This window comes from Tetrahymena thermophila (assembly GCF_000189635.1).
Source record: "Tetrahymena thermophila SB210 genomic scaffold scf_8254085, whole genome shotgun sequence".
Classification (NCBI taxonomy): domain Eukaryota; phylum Ciliophora; class Oligohymenophorea; order Hymenostomatida; family Tetrahymenidae; genus Tetrahymena; species Tetrahymena thermophila.
In genome coordinates, this window is record NW_002476045.1 from 105028 (window position 1) to 128465 (window position 23438).

The 23438-nt window shown below is 21.7% G+C and overlaps 8 protein-coding genes across 8 annotated transcripts; 6 read left to right on the forward strand and 2 right to left on the reverse strand. All coding sequences in view use genetic code 6, as the record gives it.

Moving 5' to 3' along the window:
• Positions 1 to 48: 48 nt before the first annotated feature.
• Positions 49 to 619, forward strand: TTHERM_001041999 (transmembrane protein, putative; the record flags this gene model as incomplete). The annotated part of the gene is made up of 2 exons (XM_012800566.1): positions 49 to 134; positions 178 to 619. 2 exons carry the CDS (start codon positions 49 to 51, stop codon positions 617 to 619), a joined length of 528 nt encoding a protein of 175 aa, XP_012656020.1.
• Positions 620 to 1721: 1102 nt separating this feature from the next.
• Positions 1722 to 4023, forward strand: TTHERM_01042000 (AMP-binding enzyme family protein; the record flags this gene model as incomplete). The annotated part of the gene is made up of 3 exons (XM_001026005.4): positions 1722 to 3463; positions 3514 to 3791; positions 3854 to 4023. Exons 1-3 carry the CDS (start codon positions 1773 to 1775, stop codon positions 4021 to 4023), a joined length of 2139 nt encoding a protein of 712 aa, XP_001026005.4. The 5' UTR covers positions 1722 to 1772.
• An 882-nt stretch (positions 4024 to 4905) lies between these two features.
• On the forward strand, positions 4906 to 6948 carry TTHERM_01042010 (carbohydrate esterase family 1 protein; the record flags this gene model as incomplete). The annotated part of the gene is made up of 1 exon (XM_001026006.3): positions 4906 to 6948. The coding sequence occupies one exon, from the start codon at positions 4906 to 4908 to the stop codon at positions 6946 to 6948; it is 2043 nt and encodes a 680-aa protein (XP_001026006.1).
• A 2430-nt stretch (positions 6949 to 9378) lies between these two features.
• Positions 9379 to 10252, reverse strand: TTHERM_001042011 (transmembrane protein, putative; the record flags this gene model as incomplete). Its single annotated transcript, XM_012800567.1, has 2 exons — positions 9379 to 9679; positions 9903 to 10252. The coding sequence occupies 2 exons, from the start codon at positions 10250 to 10252 to the stop codon at positions 9379 to 9381; spliced, it is 651 nt and encodes a 216-aa protein (XP_012656021.1).
• Positions 10253 to 10420: 168 nt separating this feature from the next.
• On the forward strand, positions 10421 to 10729 carry TTHERM_001042013 (transmembrane protein, putative; the record flags this gene model as incomplete). The annotated part of the gene is made up of 1 exon (XM_012800568.1): positions 10421 to 10729. One exon carries the CDS (start codon positions 10421 to 10423, stop codon positions 10727 to 10729), a length of 309 nt encoding a protein of 102 aa, XP_012656022.1.
• A 2023-nt stretch (positions 10730 to 12752) lies between these two features.
• TTHERM_001042015 (transmembrane protein, putative) lies at positions 12753 to 14693 on the reverse strand (the record flags this gene model as incomplete). Its single annotated transcript, XM_012800569.1, has 1 exon — positions 12753 to 14693. One exon carries the CDS (start codon positions 14691 to 14693, stop codon positions 12753 to 12755), a length of 1941 nt encoding a protein of 646 aa, XP_012656023.1.
• A 2673-nt stretch (positions 14694 to 17366) lies between these two features.
• On the forward strand, positions 17367 to 19586 carry TTHERM_01042050 (hypothetical protein; the record flags this gene model as incomplete). Its single annotated transcript, XM_001026010.3, has 5 exons — positions 17367 to 18117; positions 18396 to 18472; positions 18679 to 18810; positions 19021 to 19186; positions 19237 to 19586. The coding sequence occupies 5 exons, from the start codon at positions 17367 to 17369 to the stop codon at positions 19584 to 19586; spliced, it is 1476 nt and encodes a 491-aa protein (XP_001026010.2).
• A 673-nt stretch (positions 19587 to 20259) lies between these two features.
• Positions 20260 to 22742, forward strand: TTHERM_01042060 (cyclic nucleotide-binding domain protein; the record flags this gene model as incomplete). Its single annotated transcript, XM_001026011.3, has 11 exons — positions 20260 to 20298; positions 20356 to 20405; positions 20612 to 20701; positions 20798 to 20887; positions 21043 to 21132; positions 21311 to 21400; positions 21552 to 21641; positions 21798 to 21887; positions 22117 to 22206; positions 22324 to 22413; positions 22652 to 22742. 11 exons carry the CDS (start codon positions 20260 to 20262, stop codon positions 22740 to 22742), a joined length of 900 nt encoding a protein of 299 aa, XP_001026011.3.
• Between the last annotated feature and the right edge of the window lie 696 nt (positions 22743 to 23438).

The window sequence follows — 23438 nt, forward strand, 5'->3', positions numbered from 1 at the left end:
AATAGATTCTTAGCCTTAAGAGCAAGAGTTGCAAGTTCCCTACTTGCAATGTTTTTAATAATGTTACAATCCATCTTCTTTTTAGAGCTAGCTTATGAAAGATTTAGTAGAATTTTCAATCAACTGTGCAAAGAGTAATTTAAATATAGAAATAGATTTATAGGAATTTTTTAATAGTCAAGAATAAAATGATAGTTCCCAGTCTCCTAATGGTAAACAAAGGCGCCAACCCTGGGGAATATTGATATTTGGTATGATACTAGCAAGTGCTTTTGTGGGATGGGTTAATATAGATAGGTTAAAAAACAAAATGAATCACAAGAAGAAATTCGGTGATGAAAATTATGACTTAGTGGAAATATATGAATTAAATCCCGACTATTAAGCGAGAAAAAGATTTGAAGAAAACCTTTTAAAGTTGAAATCTCATCATACTGATTTTTTGTCTTGTAAAAATGCTTATAAGTTAGGTAATAACAAATAATAAGAAGAAGCTAATAAAGATGATGAAGAATCTACTAATTTAAATAAAGGGTAAAATGAAGAAGTTGAAATAAGTTTATAATAAATAGAGAAAGTATAAAATAGTGTTACACCCAATTAAAATCTTGAAATATGACTATTTATTTTTAGTACCTTTTATTATTCCATCAAATATTTAATGTAGATATTTTTAATATGTATTTATTTATGTTTGTGACTGACTATCATTTTAAAGAGATAAATTATTATTAAATAAAACAAAATAAATCGCTTAATCAAATTTTATTTAACAAGCTGATAAAATATATAATTAGTTAATTTATTAATTAATAAATAAATTAAATATAATTTTAGGTAGGAAAAGGTTTAATTAAATAAAATATTTTTTCAAATAAAGTAAATCTTTTGTAAATTTAATATTCAATTAAATTCATATTTCATTAATTAAATTATCCCTCCTTTATTAAAAAATTTTCTGATTAATCTGTTAAAAAAAATATTTAAAATAAAAAAATAGAATTTTATATTAAAAAACATAATTAATTCTAATTTAATTAAATTTTTAATAATATTACTTGTTTTTTAGTAGATATAATATTAAGTAAATATCTTTATTAAAATTTATAATTTTAAGAAAAACTTTTAATATCAACAATTTTTTAAAAATATTTTATAGATTTACTTTTAGATTTTAATGAATGTTCTTAAAATTTAATTAAATATTTATTTGAAATTTAAATATTTTAGTTAGTTAATTAATTAATAATAAAATATCTCAATTGCTTTTATCAGATGAAAAATGGAAAAATCTAACATGAATTTATTTATTTTCTTTTTAGAAATAATTTAGTTATCTAAGAAGAAATTTATTAATATTTTAGTTAAGAAAAAAATAATTAAAAAAATTTTAAAGAATATAAGGCTAAGAAAATATGTCAAGCAGCTAATTATGCCGTCTCTTTTATTATATTTAATATATATGAAAAAATTCTTGCTATGTAAGTTTGCTTTATAGAAGATTGATTGAATTCGTAGAAGAGTAAAATATCTTAACAAAATATTAGGAATATTTTTAGAGCCTGAATATTTGTTTAAAAGTATATATAATAACTATATAAGCAATAAAAATACACTTTGGTATAAAAAGTGGTTCGTTCTTAAAATTAAATTAAATATTTGTTTATATATATCTTCATTTAGATTAATTAAATCTAGTAATAAGTAATAACAAAATATAAAAAGATTTGATTTATTTATAGTGCTTACAAAGTTAAACTAATAAATAGTATATGGATTTCACTTAGATTGACCTATTCAAGTAGCCATTTTCATTTTACTTTAAAAATAAAAATGATAAAAAAGGAAGCTTTATAGGCTCTTTTTTATCGGCCTTAATTATATCAAGCGTACTAGCATACTTCATTTATCAAATTAAACAATACTTTGACAACTAGATTGACCCAAAGTTTAGATCTCAGAGCTTCATCACAAATTAATAAACACAAATTGATCTTCACGAAGACTTGATTTCGTTCAAATTCACCTATAATCAAAGCTTAACAATAGATGAATATTAAGCTTTGTCTAATTAAACATATCTGGTTTACTAGGCTTATTTTATATAATCTTACAAGTAATAAACTAATTTCACATAATTAAACATCATTAAGTGCTCAAATCCCCAACTTAGTGACTATAACTGCTTAGATTTGTCAAGCATACCTTAGAAAACTATGCTAAGCAACTTTTAGGATAGAAATTACTACTCGCTGATGATATTGGTTTATGGATGCAATGCATTAGATGGGTTTAAAACTACAATTCCAAGTAATTGTGCATAGTAAACAGATATCGATAACTTTCTTGATTCGTCTTATGCAGAAATGAGTTTAAAGTTCTATGTGACCTAATACAACATAACTTCTTAAAGCAGCTAAGTGAATTACAGAAATTCTATCATATATCCTGCATCAAATCAATACTCTATTACTACATACAAAGCTGAATAATAAACTACAACAGTAAATAAAGGATTTATAATTTAATCTGAATCTGTTTACTCTGGTCCTATATAATATAACTAGGAAAGTCAAACATTTAATCAACCAAACAATTAAAACCCTTACATTGAACTTACTTTAAAAATGGATGAAATAATTCAAGTCTTTTAAATCTAATTTCCTACTTTCCCTGAAGTTTTAGCTTTAGTAAATAGCACATTTGCCACATTGATGACAGTAGGAGTATTCTGTAAATACTTCTCATAAAAACTCATTTTGCAAGACTTTTTCTTAGTGTTTTTATAAAATATGTTTTAAGATACATACGAGTAAATATTAAGAAACAATAAGCTTTTTACTTCAAATAAGCCTCATTTCTAGCAAACTTAAATAGTAAAAAAATAGACAACTTAAAAAGAATATTTCGAAGAATCAATCATTGACTAACCTGAGAATACGAGCATAAAAAATATTCCTAAATTTCAAACATAGATAATGAAATCGCAAATACAAAGCAAACAGGTAAATAATGAAACATAATCTTTCGAAATAGTCTAAAGTTAAAATAAAAAAGAAAGAAATAATAAATTCAATTTTAATAATATTTAAAACCAAAAATAAAATACAGTTGTTGATTAATCAATTAAGTAAGAAGAGTCTCAAACATTTTTCATGTAGAACTTAAATTAATAGAGTTTTACGCCTTTTGAATAAAAACCAATCCAATAAAAGTTTTATAGTTCTACAGGAGTGAATAAAGAAGAATCAGAGATTATTATAGATCAAAATATTTACTAATCTTAAAATAATGCATCTCCAAATAATTTAAAATCAAATTATAAAAATTCACAAACAATTGATAAATTCTCATCATTTAATCCTAATTCTAAAAATAACTTTGATTATTACACATAAAAGTTAAAAGCAATTTCAGATGTAAACATATTGTAGAAATCTCGCTAGATTATTTAAAATTCAAAGTAAATTAAATTTATTTAAATCTTTTTTATCATCTTATTTTTATTTATAGAAATACATGCAAGTCTCTTTTATCTAAGATAAGGTATTTGTTTAGAAAAAATAAATATGAGCTATCAAATAGTTTTTCAAAATTCATAAGTGATAAAATTGAAAAGCGCATGACTCAAAGTTTGGAGATTTTTGAACTTTATAAAGATATACTGTTTATCAAAAAAGCAATAATGCTTTTGCTTACAAAAGATTAATTGGCTACATTAAAGTTAGTTGGATATTCTTCATTGTTCTTATAGGCGTAGGATAGCTCACAAATTAACTAAAGTAAAACAGGTATTTATTTTTAATAATTCTTTATCAAATGCAATCTGATTTCTTTTATTTTATTAAAGTAGAAATAAAATCGAAAATAAACTACCTAGAAAAATAATAAAATATTTTAGATTCTGAAGAATTATAAAGTAAATACATTTTAAAGTTTTTAAAAAAATGTTAATCCAAATAAGAAATTAATATTTTAGATTAAAGAATATTCTAATGTATTACTGGAAATAAAATCATTTGATAAAGATATTCATAAATAACTTATTTTATTTATATTTTTATATTGATTTGTATCAGATTTTATTTTTGTTTAAATTATCATAAAGCTTTCCAAAAATATTTTTTATAAAATTAATTTACAGTAATTCTTCATTTATTAATGAAGCGTCATTCATAATTTTTTATTAAGTCAACTTTTAATAAGAATATTCAATAAGAAGTTTAATTTAAAATTATAATTTGAATGTTATTAATAAGGATAAACAGTATAGTATTTTATTCTATCAATGAATTCTAAAAATTAGGAATAAACCATTTCTATTTTATATGATTAATAAATAAAGTGGCTCTTCATATTATATTAAATATAAATTTGTTAGCTTTGAATAATAAGTTTATTTTACTGAATTAAATATTAAAAATAAATAGTTAGAGATTGTAATTAATAGTAGAGATAAATTATGAAATAAACTAAAATAAACACTCCTCTAAAGTGAGAGAATCAAAAGACAATAAATTATTCATTTAATATTACTAAGAACTTGATACTGATTGGTTTTTATAAAGCCAATCGAAAAATAATAATTTATTAATGTATTTGAAGTTTTAAATGAATGAATTAATTAATTAACATTTCATACTTATGTTTTCTTTTTTTTTTACAATTTAAATTATTTGCTTAATAAATTTCTTTATTAATCAATTTATTCTATTTATATCATGATAAATGCTTGCTTTTATTCTTTCGAATTAATTTAATTAATTAATTATATGTATTAATATAGTAAGTTGAAAAAATATTCGGTAAAAAATCAAATAATTATCTATTTGAAGCAGAAGAAAAGGAAGAGATTGTTAGCGAACAAAGTGAATTTTAGAAATAGCGAAACAAATTTTTATAGCTATGAAGGAACAAAAAAAGGGCGAGAGCAGCGAAGCAGGAAAAATGTCAAATGTAACTCTAAAGAAGAGCTACAGTTAAAAAGTAGAAAATAATAAGACATCAGGCAGTTCAAAAAATGATGAGTTCTAATCCTAACATTCAGAGGCAAGTTTACCAGATTCTTCTAGAGTACGCAGAGATGGAAGAAAGAGAATGAAAAAGACAATTAGTAATAAAGTTTATGAAAATATGTAAAGCTAAGACGTATCCAAAGTAGATGATTCGAATTTGTAGCAGATAAATATCGACACATCTATTAATAAGGATAACAATACTCACTAATATAATGCCATAGATTTCATGAGCTTAAATGGACTATCTGAGTAAACTATGCATAATGAATAAACTCAGCCAGCTTAAAATTTTTTAGGGGGCACTTTTAAAGGGCAAGTCACTAGCAGCTACTAGAATGCAGGATCTCAAAAAAATAGCAATTTATCCATTTAATAACAATTAGATAGTAATATCCAGTAATAGAACCAAGGTATTTCATAATTTTACGCTTCTGCTGATGGCGCATAGATGCCCAGAAGAATCGATAATAGAAATAGATAGGTTATAGATTTAAATCAAGTAGAAGAGCAACCTAAACTTGGTTTCAAATAGAGATTGTGCAGAATTATTGCACTTGCTGTTTTCTTGGGTTATTTGTTGTTTAATATTTACATGACTTTTTAGCAAAGTGAGATTGAAAGTGGGTAATTAAGAGGACGCGATGGCGATGAGATGTACCCTCATGCAAAAGAGGAATTAAAAAAAGAAATAGAAGACATGAGATTATTTAGCAAATAAATTGAAAAATGTTAGTTAAACAGATAGGAATTCATAAAGTAGTACCGTAAAAAAGAGTATTTCTTTGATATTTCTACATGCGAATGGCTTAAGACATGCAGTATTAATACACTCGTTTATTCTAGCTTTTGTTTAGCCAACTGCCCAAATAATTATAAAAATATATCAAGTACTTGCATTAGTGATTACTAAGCATAATCTATGAAGCAGTGTCCAGAAGATCACTTTTAGTATGGAATTGAAAGAAAAAACACTTAAGAAATGCAGCTTTACACATGTTCTAGTTGCTAAATAGAAAATTGCTTTTCTTGCATTTCTAAAAGCTTCTGTTAAATTTGTTATAAGGATTATTTTTTAGAAAATGGCAAATGTGTTAAAAATTGTTAACAAAATCATAATGAGGATTATAAGACTTAAAGCTGTATACTAGACTCAAATAGTGATTTAAAAGTGGAAATTAAATTTTTGAATTCGAAAATTCTAGCAAAACGCATCTTTTATGAAGTGATATTCAGTCCTGCCTAATTCCTCAATAAGAAAACTTAAATTTAATATCTATATTTCATCAACGATAGAGAAAACCCTACAAATTAAATCTAATCGATTTACGATAACTTAGCCAAAAAGTTGTAAGAAATAGAAAATTTCATTCTTATTTCAATTCCATCAATACCTGATGCATTCTTGAGAGATACAAGCTTTTATAGCTTCTTTAACTAAGAACTTATTCCATAAATAGAGAGCCATTACCAAGTACCATTTTCTCATTACCACAGATTAATTGCAGGTGAAGGATTTGGAGGCCTACAAGCTTTGTACATAGCAACTATGTCTCGTCCTTTGTTTTAATTTGGGTTCGTTGGACTAATTAACCCTTATATTTCAGTAAATGACATTGAAGAAACAGATAGAAAAAAACTATTTATTACTTCATAGGAAACAATCTCATAAGTTAAATTTGACTTTGCTAATGATTTTAAACTAAAAACAACAATTTATACTGACTTTAATAGTTAAATCTAAAACAACCAAAGACCTAAAAATACTTATTCTGAACTGGTAAGTAAACTCAAAGAAGCAAATTCTAGCTAAGAAATGAATTTATAAGAACCAAACTGTGAAAAGAACAACTGTACTGAAAACAAATATTTTTATTTGTTTTAAGCTATTATTAGCTATAATAAACTTTTAAAAGAAGAACAAAATCCATGATTTATCTTTATAAAAGTAACTAATTAATTCAAAGCCCGCATAAAATGCTAGTTGCTTTACATAAATTTAATCATATAAGTATTGCATATTTATTGTCATTTTACATTTTTAATGAATAAATATTTTAATTTTAATCAACTTATTTATCAAATGATCAACAAACTAATTAAACTTATTGATTTTCTTTTTTAATTCTTAAAGAAAATAAGAAAATTTATAAAAAGATAAAAATTTAACATTTCATTTTTCGATAAATAGAAGTTATTCTTTCTTTACATTTTACATGAATATTAATACAGTAGTAACTGTAATTTTTGCGCCCTAAACTCATTTATTTTTTTTAGCCACTCTCTAAAATTATTTTCTAGCCCCTATTATGAAATATAGTAATTAAATTCTTTCAGGACTATTAAATAATTAATTAATTAAATTAATTGTAACAGCAGAATAAAATAAAACATTCTTTAAAAAGAATTCATCATAAAAAATGGAAGAAGATGATTACTCTTCAGAAATAGTTATACTAAAAACAATAAAAGGTCTGTAAAGTGTAAACCCATCATTAAAAATATTTCAGAAACTTCTTCGAGCTTATCATCATCTTTTTCACTTGATGCATATTAAGATGATAAGGAAGATTAGGAATATTCTCACTCTTCAAGTAATCAAAGCAATTCAAGTAATTCAGAAAATAGAGCAGAGAATGATTCTTCATCGTCAGATGCAGCAAAGTAAACAAATAGCTAAAATAAATGCTCGTTTTAAGTTAAAAGCAGCAAATTATGCCATAAAACATAATAATAAAAGAAAAGCTGCAAGGAAGTATAAGATAAATAGGAAAATAAATGAGTTATGTTGTTTTAAATTAATTTTATAACTAAAAATTTCACAATCTAAAACAAATAAACTTTTTTACCAAAGAAAAAGTGTCAAATTTGAGAGATTTGTGCAATTTGCTAAAGCAGAACCTAAATCTAATGCACAGATAGCGCTAATTTAATTTTAACTTTTTAAATATTGAAAAAATAATATTTTATTAATTAGTTATTTAAAAGGAAAAATGGAGAAAAAATATAAAATTAGAAGAAATGAATGAATTAATAATAATAAAAGAAAAATTTGTAAATAAAAAATGGTTAAATTGAGAAAAATAGAATAAAAAAAAACAAGATTAATAAAAAAGGTAATAAGTAAATAAATTAAATAAAAGCTAATAAACTAATTAAAAGAGTAAACTTATTTTAAATACATTTTTATAACTAAAAATATCACAATCAAAAAAATAAACTTTTTTACTCAAGATCAAGTGTCAAATTAGAGAGATTGGTGCAATTTGTTAAAGCAGAAAATAAGATTGATGTTCCTTTATTATCAATATTATTTGTACTTTTTAAATATTGAAGAAAATATATATAATTTATTAGTTACTTAGAAGGAAAAAAATCAAGAAAAAATATGAAATAATAAGAAATGAATTATTTAAATTAAGAAGGATAGAAGAAGAAGAAGAAAAACACAACTACAATAAAAAAGAAAAAGAAAAATAAATCAAACAAAAAAAAATAAACAAATTAAAGAATAACATAGCTTTAAATTAATTTTTATACTAAAAATACCACAATACAAAACAAATAAATTATTTTTACCTGATACCAAGTATCAAATTTGATAGATTAGAGCAATTTGCTAAAACAATACCTAAGCCTGATAAACCTTATTCACCAATTTAATTGTTACTTTTTTAATATTGAAGAAAAAATAAATATATAATTAATTAGTTACATAAAAGGATAAAATCAAGAAAAATATGAAATTATAAAATAATAAAAAAATCAAAATATGAAAAATAAACTATTTAAATTAAGAAAGGTAGAAGAAAAAAAAACACACAAATATAATAAAAAAAGAAAAAATAAAAAGAAAATAAGCAAATTATAATAAAAAAATTGCTTTTAAATTCATTTTTATTTAAAAACATCGTAATCCAAAACAAATAAACTTTTTTTACTTAAGATCAAGTGTCAAATTAGAGGGATTAGTGCATTTTGCTAAAGCAAAACCTAATTCTGATACACATTATTCGCCAATTTATGAAATAAAATTACCCTATAATAATTGTATTTGATAAAAGTTAAAAATAAAAAATAAAATAACAAAAAGAAGGTTTTCAAAAGTATATTATAATATGAAAACCTTCTTAAACAAAATGATTTAACTCAAATCAGTCTATTAGGGTATAAAGCTATATAAATAAATCAACGACCTAACCAGTCTATAAGGTTTATACGAGTAAAACGACATCTTTGGAATACACAGGCCATCCCTAAAATAATAGTATTTGATTCAAGCCTAAAAATCAAACAAAAAAGAAGGTTTTCAAAGTATATTATAATATGAAAACCTTCTTAAATAAAATAGAAATGATTTAGCTCAAATCAATCTATTTGGTATAAGCTCCATAAATAAACCAACGACCTAACCGTTCTATAAGGTTGATAGGAGCTATAATGCATCGTTGGAACATACATGCCATCCCCATAATAATAGAATTGATAAAAGCCTAAAAATCAAACAATAAAAGAAGATGGCCTTTAAAAATGATGACTTATAAACACTAAAATAAATAAATATATATAATACCAGTATAAAATATTATCTTTAAGATTTATTCTGAGTGCATTTATATGTGAGAGTATTTCTATTCTATTCTTCTTCACCAATTTAATTTTTACTTTTTAAATATTGAAATAATAAGATATTAATGAATTAATAATAGTAAAAGCAAATTTGAAAATATAAATGATTTAAATTAAGAAATTTAGATGAAAAAAATAGATAAAAAAAAAGAAACTAGATTAAATAAAGAGTTAATAAACAAATTAAAAGTATTGTACTCCTTTAAATTAATTTTTATAACTAAAAACATTAAAATTCAAAACAAATAAATTTTATACCCAATATTAAGTGTCTAATTCGAGAGGTTAGTGCAGTTTGTTAAAGAAATACCTAAATCTGATACACCTTTATCATCAATTTATTAATCACTTTTTAAATTTTGAAGATAAATTATATAATTAATTAGATAATTAGAAGGAAATAATGAAAAAAAAAAAATGAATTAATTAATAATAATAAAAGCAAAATTTGAAAAGAAAAAATGAGTAGCTTTGAGAAAGATAGAAGAGAAAAAAAATAAGTATAATAAAAAGAAAAAAAAAAGTAAATCTAATAAAACCTAATAAACATATTAAAAGAGTTATTTTGTTTTAAATTCAATTTTATTACTAAAAATATCATAATCCATAACCAATATACTTTATTATACTATTTAAAGTGTCAAATTAGTGCACTTTGCTAAAGCAGAACCTAAATCTGACACATATGTTTCACCTATTTAATTTTAACTTTTTAAATATTAAAGAAAAACAATATTATCAATAAGTTAGTTAGAAGGAAAAAATGAAGAAAAAATATGAAATAACAAATCAAATAAATTAATCAATAATAATAAAAGCAAAGTTTGATATAATAAAAAAATGAGTTAAATTAAGAAAGAAAGAAATAAAAAGTACAATAAAAATAAACCAAATAAAAACTCATAAACAAATTAATAGATAAATATAATGTTTTAATTTCTTGTATCATAAATTTCATAATATCGTATCCCTATCAAATATAACTTGATTGTGAAATGTTAAGGACTATGAAATTAATTTATGCATATTCATATAGTCTAATTTGTCCTCTTTTCAATGGTAAATTATTTATTAAAATAAGATGAGATCTCAATTAAAAATTATTAGTTTAAGTTTTGATAAATTTTCAGGATAGGGGCACAATATTATGATATGTATGATATATAACTAAAAATACCACAATCCAAAATAAATTGAAATTATCAAGTAAAAATCTTTGAAATAAAAAATCATTAAAAAATAAAATAATAAAAATTAGATATGAATTTTAAAAATTGAAATTGAATTAAGTTAAAACAACTAAAAAAATATTTGTATAAATAATAAATGAATATAAACAATAATTTCTATTAAAAAAATTAAATTATAAATAAATTGTAAGTTAAATGTAAAGAAAATAATTATATTATTAATATAAATTAAATAAACCTAAGATTAATATGGAGAACCTAATGAGATACGAGTGAAGAGTTTAAAAACTTTTTATATTAATAAAAATAAATTTAAAGGATATTGATAAAAAATAAATGTTACATCTTCTAATTTTTTGTATTATTTAATCTATTATATTATTTATTTATTTGTTTTTTTTCAAATATATAGAATAGTAATTGAAATTTAATTAATTATAAGTGAATAAAAAGGATAAACAAATAAAATGAGTTTATAAATTTTATTTAAGTAAGAGATATAGCAAAAAAGTTAGTGTAGCATTAATTATTTAATATTAATATTACTATCTGAAATGTGTACATAAATGTTTAGTAGGAAAAATAGATATATAGTTAGTTATATGTTGAAAAAACTTTAGTAATTGCTGTCCTTAAAGTTTAAAAAAATAATTTTTATTTTGTAAATTTTTCTATTTTAGTCCAGTAATAAGCAGAATTTTTATAAAATATCAAATTATTCTCTAATCCAATTAATTTTTACTGCAATTAAATATTATTTAGGTATATATCTTGCATTTGAATGTACAAAATAAGTGAATTTATACCTATTTAAATAAATTTTAATAAATAGATTAAACTTTTTTTTATCATCAAAAATTAATAAAATACAGATAATATTTTTAAAGTATCTGGCAGTACTCAGTATGAATTTAATATTAAAATATTTTTCAAAAATTAGCTAAATTTAAAAATTTTGATAAAAAAATTATTAATTATTTATTTTTTAAATTATAATAAATTAATTATAATTCTAATATAAATTAAAAATCAGATTTTTAATAAATAAATAAAAAATCTATTTCATAAAAAGTGGCATGCCAAGCACTATATTTTTTTATGGCGCCTTGCTTGACTTAATTTAATCAGATTTTAAAGATTCTTGCTAAATATATCAGTAAGTAATTTTATTTTTTAAAATATTTATCATAATAAATTATTTTTAATTTTTTATAAGAAGAGCTTTTACAATTTTTATGAAAAATACTTATGCAAAATTTGAATTATCTACGTAATTTTAATTGATTAAAGGCAAAATTTTTAACCTAATAATTAAGTTGTTATAGTTTCGGGTTACAAATTTAAAAATGAAAGAAATCTAACTAAAATAATATAAAAGGAAACGAGTTAATTAGAAAAGTGATAAATTCTTGAATAATCTTTTGAAATTTAACTGCAATTTGAATGATTTATATAGATTTATATATAATATTAGTGCGTCTTATTTATACTATATACAAATGCCTTATTATGCTTTGAAGTAAGTTAAAGAGAGTGAAATATTGGTAAGTATTAATTATATGCATGCCTAAAATAGATTAATTAGTTGATCTTGTAATTCATCAGGTTATTTTATTTTTCTGTAATTAATTTTTGTAAGTTTGATTTTTATTGAAATAGAAAGCAATTATTATTTATTAATTAAATAAATTAAAGCAATAAGAAGCAGTGAGTTTCTATTGGTCTATTAAATTTGAAGTCATTTTATTTCATTTTACCTTGCATAGAGTCTAAGAAATTAATTAATTTTGGTTTTCTTTTATTTAATTAATTCATTTCATTTTTTAGAATTTTAGACACTCTTTGCTTCTTAAATATTATTTTTATTTAATGATTACTTTCTTGCTTGCTTTATTATTGTGATTGATATACCCACAAATCAGGGTTTTTAAATTTCCTAAACAACGCCAAGATTAATTTAATTCATATTGTTTTCATCCAATTTTTGTAAAAATTACTGAGGAGAGTCTTGATGATTTTATTCGTTCGATTTATGCTTTAAGAAAGAAGTTTCACATGGTTGTGTTCCAATATGTTCATGAAAATCATATTTTTTATTATTTAAGTCTTCATTTTGTGGTGAAAATATTTGTTTGTGATCCTCATTTTCAAGCTTAATTTCAGGAATTGAGTTAAAATGCACTACCTAGTGTGAGTTTTCATTCTGCTTCAACTAAATCTCTGGATCAGATAAGAGGTTTTTAAAAGTGTTTTATTAATCATTATTATTGTTATTTCTGTAGGTCGAAATAAGCTGATTGCTGTGTCTATTCATGAATTAAATATTGTTTCCACTATATTATTAAGCACTATTGTGGAGGTTACTACTGTTTATGTCATTGCCATTTTCATTATTACTTTCTTGTTTATTCCACTAAATCTCTTCTTCTTGTATGTCTTCATCGTTCCTGTAATCCTCTGATTAAAATTCATCCAGTTTAGTTTGTCCAGAGTATTTAGAGGATTTTCCGGTTTTTAAATTTAACTGCTAAAGTTAATAATCAATAGAATTTTTTTTATGATGAGTTGATATTTATTAGTGGAACATACTTTTTATTTATTAATCATTGCGAGCTAAAACAGATTAGAAAGCTTGAATTTAGTTATTATCTTAATTATTCATCTCATTTTCTCTATTATCTTTTTGCTCAACAACTTGTTGCTAGTAATTGCGTTAATCTTGTTGATGATTTTAAGTTCTGTCTATTTCAGCCATCTAATTTGTTTGATTGAGAGACTGAATTTCCCCTAAACGCGAATTATCAGCTGAAAATGTATTTAAATTTCTCTAGGCATTTGTCTATTCTAAATTTTAAGCTTATTAAGGAGGATCTTGACTTGGGTTTTGAGGAATATTTGGTTCGATATTTAAAAGCTGATTGATATTAATAACTATTTAGTTACCAGTTATTGACTAATTCTAAGAAACCTATGGTCTTAGTTGTAAATTATTATTTTAGCTTCTGTTATTTTGATCAACCTAACTTTAATTTATAAAATGACTATTAGTGTAGTGCGATTGATTTCTGTTTCGTACTGACTGCTATCTCCTTTTAACAATGTGGTAATGAACATTATCTGTGTATAAGAATTCTAATAATTCATCCAATATTTCCTTACGAAAATAGCTTATTGATTGATTATCAGGGAGTTTTATATTTTTTATGTATTATTGTAAATCGACTAAAGGAGCTTATTGTTTTTGATGCTATTGATCGTTTTTAGATAGTCTTTTACTCATAGGCATAACAGGAATGAGCTAATTTTAAATCCCTAGCGATTCAACTTATTTGTTGATTCTGTCAATCATCAGAACCTTCTTGAGAGCATAGCAAATCAAAATCTTCCTACGATCTGAAGACGGCTGATACTCCTTCATAGGGACCGTCTTATATTAAAACATTAACAACAAATAAGTCATTGGAAAATTACATGCTAATCCGAATATTGTGAGAAAAATAAAGCCTATCATGTAAAGAAATTGAGTATAGTTATAATATGGAGGATCGTCAAAGGTAGTTTATATAAAAGATCCGCTAGTAGAACAAACATTAGGATCCATCTTTTGTTAATCGTTAGGTGAATTATAAGAGTAAATAAAACATGAATAAATCTTTGAATAATCAATCAAAGTGGGAACATAATCATCATTGACAGATTCACAAAGCCAAAAAGGTAGTGTTTTTAAGTTTCCATTATCAAATGTGTAATCATATCCATATAATCCACTGACACTCATCTGAGTTTTTTTATTAGAAGTACAACCACACCCATAAATTTGGTTAGGAAGAGGAGGAGGAGTTGTAGTTTAATCAAACATATTAGTTATCCCTCTGGCTTATTTATATTGTTCAACGTTGTTGATAATTTCGTATGTAATTGAATAATAATTCTATGTTGAAGTTTTCACATGATCTATTTTATACGCTCTACAATTAGTATGAGAGTATCTCTAAGAAAAATATTATGCATAGGAGGTCAAATATAAATATATAAAAAGGCCAATAAGCCCAAAAATCCACAATACAGAGCATGCCATACAAATGCAACCATTCTAGTTTGCATTTACTGAATTAGCTTGATACCTAAAGAGCAAGTTCATTGCTACAAAATAAATTGGAAGCCCTATGAAAAGAGCAAATGCCCAATAAAAATTTTGAGATACAATTGACATAAGGAGAGCAATAATCAAAAGACAAAGCAAGCACAAGATTACTTTCGACCTCTTGAAGGTCCTATCCTTCTCGATTTCGCATTCATATACGTCAGAATATTTTACCATTTAAATTAACTGAATAAAATAATATTTTTACTTTAAACCTTCTCAATTCCGCACTTGAAAATGATTAAACGAACTTGATTGCTTGCTTGCTTAGTTATTAATTTGTTTGTAATTTAATTGCTTTAAACTATTTGCTTGCTTTTGAATATTCTTATATCTAATATGAGTTTTTATGTTATGCTTAATTAATTATGAATGAAAAGTCTATCTATTTATTTGTATATATTATCAACACTATTTTGTTTTTTTATTTGTGGTAAATCAGAATTCTTATCAAATTTCTATTTAATTAATTCTTTACTTATTATTTATTTATAAATTTTTGATTGCTTGAATATTTGTATCCTTTCTTTTTAATTAATTAATTAAAAAATTTATCTTCTACACAGCTCTTTTAGTGCTCTATTTTTCTTTTATCATTAAATTAAACAAATTCATTCAATCTTTTAATAGCATATGAGAAGAGATAAACAAGGCATTTGATCACTACTTTTCTTTCTGTTTTTGTTCTATTTAGTATTAATCATGCATGAATTTCTTTCTCATTAAAAAATATCTCTCTATTTAGATGACTAAAAATACGCCTTCAATTTTTTAAATTAGAAGTTAATTTTCAATAATTTTAGTACAAAAAAATTAGCGCATTTCCATAAAAAATAATTCATTAGCCACTCTCATGACAAAGTAAGTAACAATTTTTCTAAGGATTTTTAACTATTACTATTTACTCAAATAAATATTCTAAATTTTTTCTTAGATTTAGACATAAATTTGAATTCCATCTATCCACTTGATAATTTTGTTTGATAACAAGGTACTAATATCACTATCAAAATATTTTTTACTGCTCCTTGATGTTGTTTAATCCAAAATAAAAAAGCAATTACTTTCACAGTAAATCACATATATATTCCAAACAACTTATTCTTACCTATTAATCAATTTCGTCACATCCTAATTTATTTCGTCTTTAAAGACTACTTCTCATTTACTTTTAACACTGTACTACTCATAAAAATTTATCTAAATTTCTTTTTTTTTAACAATTTTATATTTGCTTGTAGTAAATTAATTTCTTTTTAGTCTCATTTTACCCATTTTTATAGAGCTATTAATTAATAATTTTGAGTAAAATTAGTAGTAAATCCTATTCGACATAAATATTAGCTTACCTTAATAATAACAAACTATTTAACTTTCTAAAACCTTACTGTAACTTAACTTAATCTATTTTTGGAGTAAATTATTCAAAAATGTGTTTGTTTTATAAAATATTTTTAAAATTTAATTTAAACTCTTTCTAATAAAAAACTAGGAAAGTAAAATATCTGAACCAAATCAAAATACTGAATTGATTTTTTGTAAATTTAATGCAAACATTTTTAATTTTTAATGACAAATATTTTTGGGGTAAATAAAATAAATTTTATAATATTTTTCAAGTTATTTAGAATTTATTTTATTTTTAAGTTTTATATTTAATTTGATTTAAATTTATAATAAATATTTTACATTTTTAAAAGTCTTTTTGTAAAATTAACATTAATTTTTTACTTACTTATAAGCTCTTTTGTATTTTAAAATATAAAAATTTGTAGTTTTAATAATATTAATTTCAAATATAAGAAAATATACTTAAAAAATAAAATCAAAAAAGTTAAAAAATTATTTTAGATAATTTCAATTGTTAAATTTAAAATAAATATTTTAAATTAATTTGAGATAGCTTTACTAACTGTCAAAATTAATTAAAATAATTGAGTTCTTTTTTTAAATTTAATTCTATTTAAAACATTTTCAATTTTAAATTAATCAAATTAAGCAAAAAACCTGATAATAATTAATTTATAGTTATTACTTAGCATAATATATGGATCATATAAAAATCTTTTAGTTTGAATAATTAGCTAGCTAGCTAACTAACTAACTATCTGTTTATGGAAGATAATTTTTTACTAATTATTTGATTGTATTAAATGAATATAATCATATAGCGGAATAAATAAATAAATTTATATAGTAAAGATTAGTGATTAATTGAATGAAGGAAATTGATACTTTTTAATTCTTAATGATTAGTAAAGGGATATAATATTTAATTTCATTTAAAAGATTAGAAATATTGCTTTCTATTTAGAGTACCTATAGTATTTGTTTTTAGAGATTTTACAAAGCATATAGAACAACAGACTGTGCAAGCAATAAGCTAATATGGATAAAAAGAAAATCTCTACAAATAAAAATAGTTAGTTGTAAACGCCGAAGGAAGCTAAAACAGTTACTAAGAAAGCTACAATAAGGACATAAAGCGTTTCACCTTAAATTAAGTTATTTGCAAAGGAGTCAATAATTAATACATATGCTGCATTAGCTACACCATCTCCTCAAAAATCATTGAATCAAAAAGAATTAGCGAAAATTAAGAAAAATGTTGTTAATCAATTAAAAAATAAAAGCAGTTTAATGGCCTCTGGCATTGCGGTTGTGCTTTAAAAGCCAGTTTAAAAATTAAGTTCCAATAATTTGTCTTCAGCATCTTCAAAAGCAGATTGCTTAATTGATAATGGCAAAAATATGAAGAATTTATCTTCTTTCACAGAAGTGAATGTTTGTTTAAATACCTAAAACAAAGAAAATAATTGTCAGCAGAACGCAACGAAAGACAAAAAAGCAAAAAAGGATAAAAAGACTGCATTAAAAGATCTTAAACCACTCAATTTAGAAAAGGAAAAAGAACTTTTTTTCAAAAGCAACTTTACTTATAATCCGAATTTCTTGTACTAGCTTTCTGATATAAATTTAAACTACTCAGTTCCTCACACCAAATATTTTGATCTGGCTTTGAAGATATTAAATGAAGTAATCAAAATTTATGGCTCTGAACATAAATTTAATGAAGAAGAAGGAGGATAGATTATTGACATTCCCACAACAACATCCTTTTTCGAAAAGTATGTTAAAGGTAGAAAAATTAATTATAAATTCAAAAAAGCTATTTTTCAAATCAGAATATTGATTTTCTATTAATAGATACACACTCATAAACCTTTTTCTCAAACTGAAAAATTGAAAGTGTATCAAAAAAAGCAATATAAAATGAATAGATTTTGAAATAGAAAAGCTTAATAGAATAAATAAATAAATAAATTAAGTAGAACAAATTAAATATAAAAGAATATTCTTACAAGCTTTTTTTAAATAAAATTAATAAACACTGATTTAATATTAATTTTATTAAAGACCTAGAGTGCGAAGACTTAGTAACATATGAGTTCCAGTCAAATACAATTTCTCCAACATGCTGCTAGCATAACAAAGTAGCCCTTTTATTATAATTTAATTATTTAGCATTTAGTATGAGACTATCAAATAAAAAGCTTCAGCTAAGGATTTTTTATTAAGTTATTTAAGTTATAAATATTTAATTTTGTAATTTAAATAAAATCATTTCTATTAATTTAATTTGAGCATTTTTGAGATTAAAATAAAATTTATCATAATTAAATTATTTTTTGGGAATTAGGATGGAACAAGCAAAATTATCATTGGATTACCAATTCTTTATAGAGAACTTAGAATATAAGGAGTTTTAAATCATGAAATAGGAACACATTTTCTCAGAAAGCACAATGAAAGATAATAAGTATGGTTCAAGGTAAAAGATTATTCTATATTATTATTTAATGTAAAAATATTATTCAACCTTGAATATTTTTCTAGTGGATTTAATTTTAGCATTTTAAACTATTCAACAAGGTTTTTGTTAATCAAAACTTTTTTGAAATTAAATTATACGAAATTTTGAATTAAATAATTATTTATAAAAAATAAATAGTTTTTTAATTTTAAATTAAATAAATAAAAGCAAAGAAAGAAATTTGGATTAGAGCCTTCATCTAAGGTTGAAGAGGGTTTGGCTTTAGTAAATCAAAAATATGATTTAGCGTTAAATTAATCTCAGAAGCCGTTTGTATTTAATGCTGCTTTACATTATTATGCTTCTGTAAAAAGCAGTTAAATGTCTTTTTCAGGTATAATTTTATGAACATTTTCAAATTAATTAACAAATTTAATTTTTTAGAACTGTTCAATGACTTAGAAAAATATGTTAAAGATCCCGACAAAAGATGGAGAGAATGCTTGAGGGTGAAAAGAGGTATTTCTGATACCTCTTAACATTTAGGAATGTATAAAGATCAGATTTATTTAATTGGAATCAGAAGAGTTTTAAAATATAGAAACAAAATAGATTTAGTTAAACTTCATTCTGGAAAAATAACTGTAAAAGATTGTATAAAATTAACTGAAAAGAATTTAATTAACACTGAGAAGATAAAAATTCCATATTTCTTAAAAGATATTAATTTATACAAAAAAGCTTTAGATAGAATTGCTGAAGTTAACTTTATGAGCGATATAACTGTGCTTTGAATTACATCTTATAATAAAATTCTAACTTTAAAAACAACAAAATATTTTATTTTGAGCTTTAAATAAAGATAAATTAAAATCTAAAGCTGAAATGAATGCTAATAAATATACTTTAAAAAAATAATTTTGTAGTTAATTTCAATATGATAAAAATATGACTTAAAAACAGCTTATAAAATCTTATTGCTCTTATATTCTTCACCTACTCCTCCCTCCTCTTCTACTTTCAAATCTTAAAATACACAATTTAATTATTAATCCAAAAACAAACACTATTTTTGTATTTATTTTATTAAACAAATTTTATATACTGTCATCTCTTATAAAAAATTAAAACTCTCCTTAAATTAATTACAAAAGAATATTTATTAAAAAATTTCAATAAATAATAAAAGTTGTTACAATCTAAAATTTTATATTGTTGCTTTTTAAATTATATATTTATATTATTAATTTCATTTTTTGAATAATTTCTCTTTTATTTTTTAAGTTTCTAATTAACTACAAATATTTTTTAATTCATAATTATATCCTAATCTTATTTGAATTTTATTAAGTAACTATAATATAAAAAGTTAATTATTAAAGCTAAATTATTTATTTGTATTTTATATAATTTGGTAATCTAATAAAAATTTAATAAGGCATTTAATAAATCTTGAAAACAAAATAAATGATTTAGTAGAAATAACTATTTAATAGTTTTGAAGATGTTAATTAATTAATATCACTTTAATATTTAGTTTAAATTATTTTTTCATTAAAAAAGTTTATTAACTCTTCTCTTTAATCTCATACTAATCTCTAATTGGATCTCAAGTATAAATTAATCACTTTTATTTCATTAACTTTAAATAATTTTTAAGCTAATTTGTTATTTATCTAATATCAATATTGAAATAAAATATGGCTTAAATATTAATTATAAATATTCACATTTTTATATTTTATTAGCATCTATTTTTAAGTAAAAAATTAATACTAATTTATTTTATGTAAAAAAATAATAACTAATTTATTTATAGTAACAAATAAATTGGAGCTAAAGGTACACTGAACTTGAGTTCTACAATAACAAAGTGCTCTAATCTTGAGAATTTAACACTTGATCTTTAGTAAAAATATTTAAGTTAGTTAGTTATTAATTCTTTTGTCAATTTATTTTTTTAATTATAATAAAAATTTATTTAAAATATTTTATATTTTAAAAGGTTTAACTCAATTGGAGAATAAGGAATACTACATTTATGTTCTACATTAGTAAATTGTTCTTTTCTCTCATCATTAACACTAAACCTCAGGTAAAAACTAGTTTTTTTTATTGATTAAAACAAATTGAGTTTTTCATTTTATTTGAAGTATAAAATTATGTGTAATTTTTAATTAATTTTAATCATCACACATGAATGCATAGTAGAAAAAAAATTGAGCAAAAAAATATTTAATATTTTAAAAGAAGTAATTAAATTGGGGCTCAGGGTGCATCAAATTTAGGATCTGCTTTATCAAAATGTATTAATATCTCAGTTTTATCAGTTAACCTTAGGTAAAATATTAGATTAAGCAATCTGAATTACATTTTGGATAAAAATAATTTTATAAAATCAAATTATTCTCCTTTTTATATTTGATAGCTTTTATTTACTCAATTAGTAGATGATTATGATACTTTATTTCATAATTTTACTATTAAATTTTAAGATTTGTGTTAAATATTATAAAAGGTAGAACCAAATAGGAGATAACGGTGCATCTGAACTAGTCTAAGGCTTATCCAACAATGCTAGATTATAAAGTTTAATTCTTCAATTAGGGTAAAAATGGTTTTATTTTTATTAAATAAAAGGCTATTGTTTGGTTTTATGTGAAAAATTAATAAAACTATAATTTTATTATTTTTATTAATTTTATTCTTTCTCTTATTTATTTGATATAACTTACTCAATTAATGTGAAAAATTGATAGATTAAATTCCATAGGACCAAAAGGAGCATCTGGATTAGCTTCATCTTTAGCAAAAATCTCAATTTTATCAACTTTAAAACTTTGGTTAGGGTAAATATAGTTTATTTGTTATTATCTATATTTTAAAAATTCATATTTTATATGAATTTATTTATTTTTTCTTACTCTATTTAATTTGTTTATTTTTTGTTTCTTCCTTTTTTTTTAAAGGAACAAAATAAATATTATATTTTAATATTTTAAAAGAGATAATTAAATTGGAGAATAGGGTACTATTGAATTAGCTTTTGCTTTAACAAGCTGTACTAATCTATCTACTCTGACACTTGACCTTTAGTATTAATATAATATTTCTTTATTATTATATTTTTTTACTATATTATATTTAATTAACTCGAGGTATTTTTTATATAATAAAATAGCTATCCTCGAATACTTTTTTATCACCTTAATTTTAAAGGGTACTTACTGATCATTTGTTACTCAAAAAACCCTCTTTATTATTTAATTTTATTTTTTATTAAAATTAAACTTTTAATTTATCTGATTTTTTCTATACTAAAAGTGATAATAAAATTGGAATGGCAGGAGTTATAAGTTTAGGTTCTGCTTTATTAAATTTTAATAAGCTTAAAACTTTGGTAATTGATCTCTTGTAATAATATTTTTTATTTTAAATTTTATAATACTAATGATTTTTAATAAAATTAAATAATGTTATTTCTTTATATTTTTGATGGATATTTATTTAAAACTAAAATATTATAAATAGCAATAACAATTTAGGGTTTTAAGCACTACAATTATTGGTGAATGACTTACTTAATTGTAAAAACCTCACAATTTTGTCACTGGAAATATTGTATTAATTTAAAAAAAAAAATTTTTTTAATTATTTAATAAGTATATATCACTTAAATTTAAGAAAATAAGAAAAAGCTTTTAAATTTATTCAATTCTAATTACTTTATTTATTGATTAATTATTTCATTATTTATTAGTTATTATTAATAAATTATTTCGATTTTCTTTTTATAAATTTTTAATATTTAATTGTATTTCTTATTTTACATTAACAAAAAACATTAAATAAATTAAAGTTTCAATCAGCTTGATCGAATTGAATTGCAGAAATTAAAAAGAAAAATTCTCAAATTTAAAAGATTAGTGAAAGCATCTTTAAAATTATGATATATTTAAAAGATTTAAATGCTTGCTTAAATTAATTAAAATACCATAATTATTATTATAGGTCAAAATATCTAATATCTCTAAACAATTAATAATATTTTTAGGTAAAGAATTAAATTAATAATTTCTAAAGAAATTCTTTAGGCTGCCCAAAAATAAATATTTAAAATAATAATAATATTTTATTTTGATTTATGTATGAGCAAATATAAAATAATACCAAAAGTTAAACTAAAAATATGTAAAATTTACTACTCTCTTTCTGTCAAATATTTTTTTGCCATTAATATACTTAAAAATAATTTAGTGTTTTCAATTTAAAAGGAATAAAGTTTTTTATTTAAATAAAAAACGAATGAGTTTTTACATAATTTTTTTATATTAATGAATATAAACATTTTTATTATTTATATATATTATATTTTATTTAATCTATATTTTATATTTGTGAAAAATAATTTTGATTACTTTTAAATTTAAATTAATAAAAAATATTTGATTTATTTCAAAAACTTAAATTTTAAGAGTAAAATATCTCTGATCATCTTTTGAAAAGAAACATTTAGTATAAATTTTTTTATTTTCATTTAAATAAAATAACTTATTTTCCTAAATTTATAAACAGTAATTACATTTGGTAAAAAAAATATTTTGGTTAAATACAATTAAATAATAAATAAAAGATTTTTTCTGAGC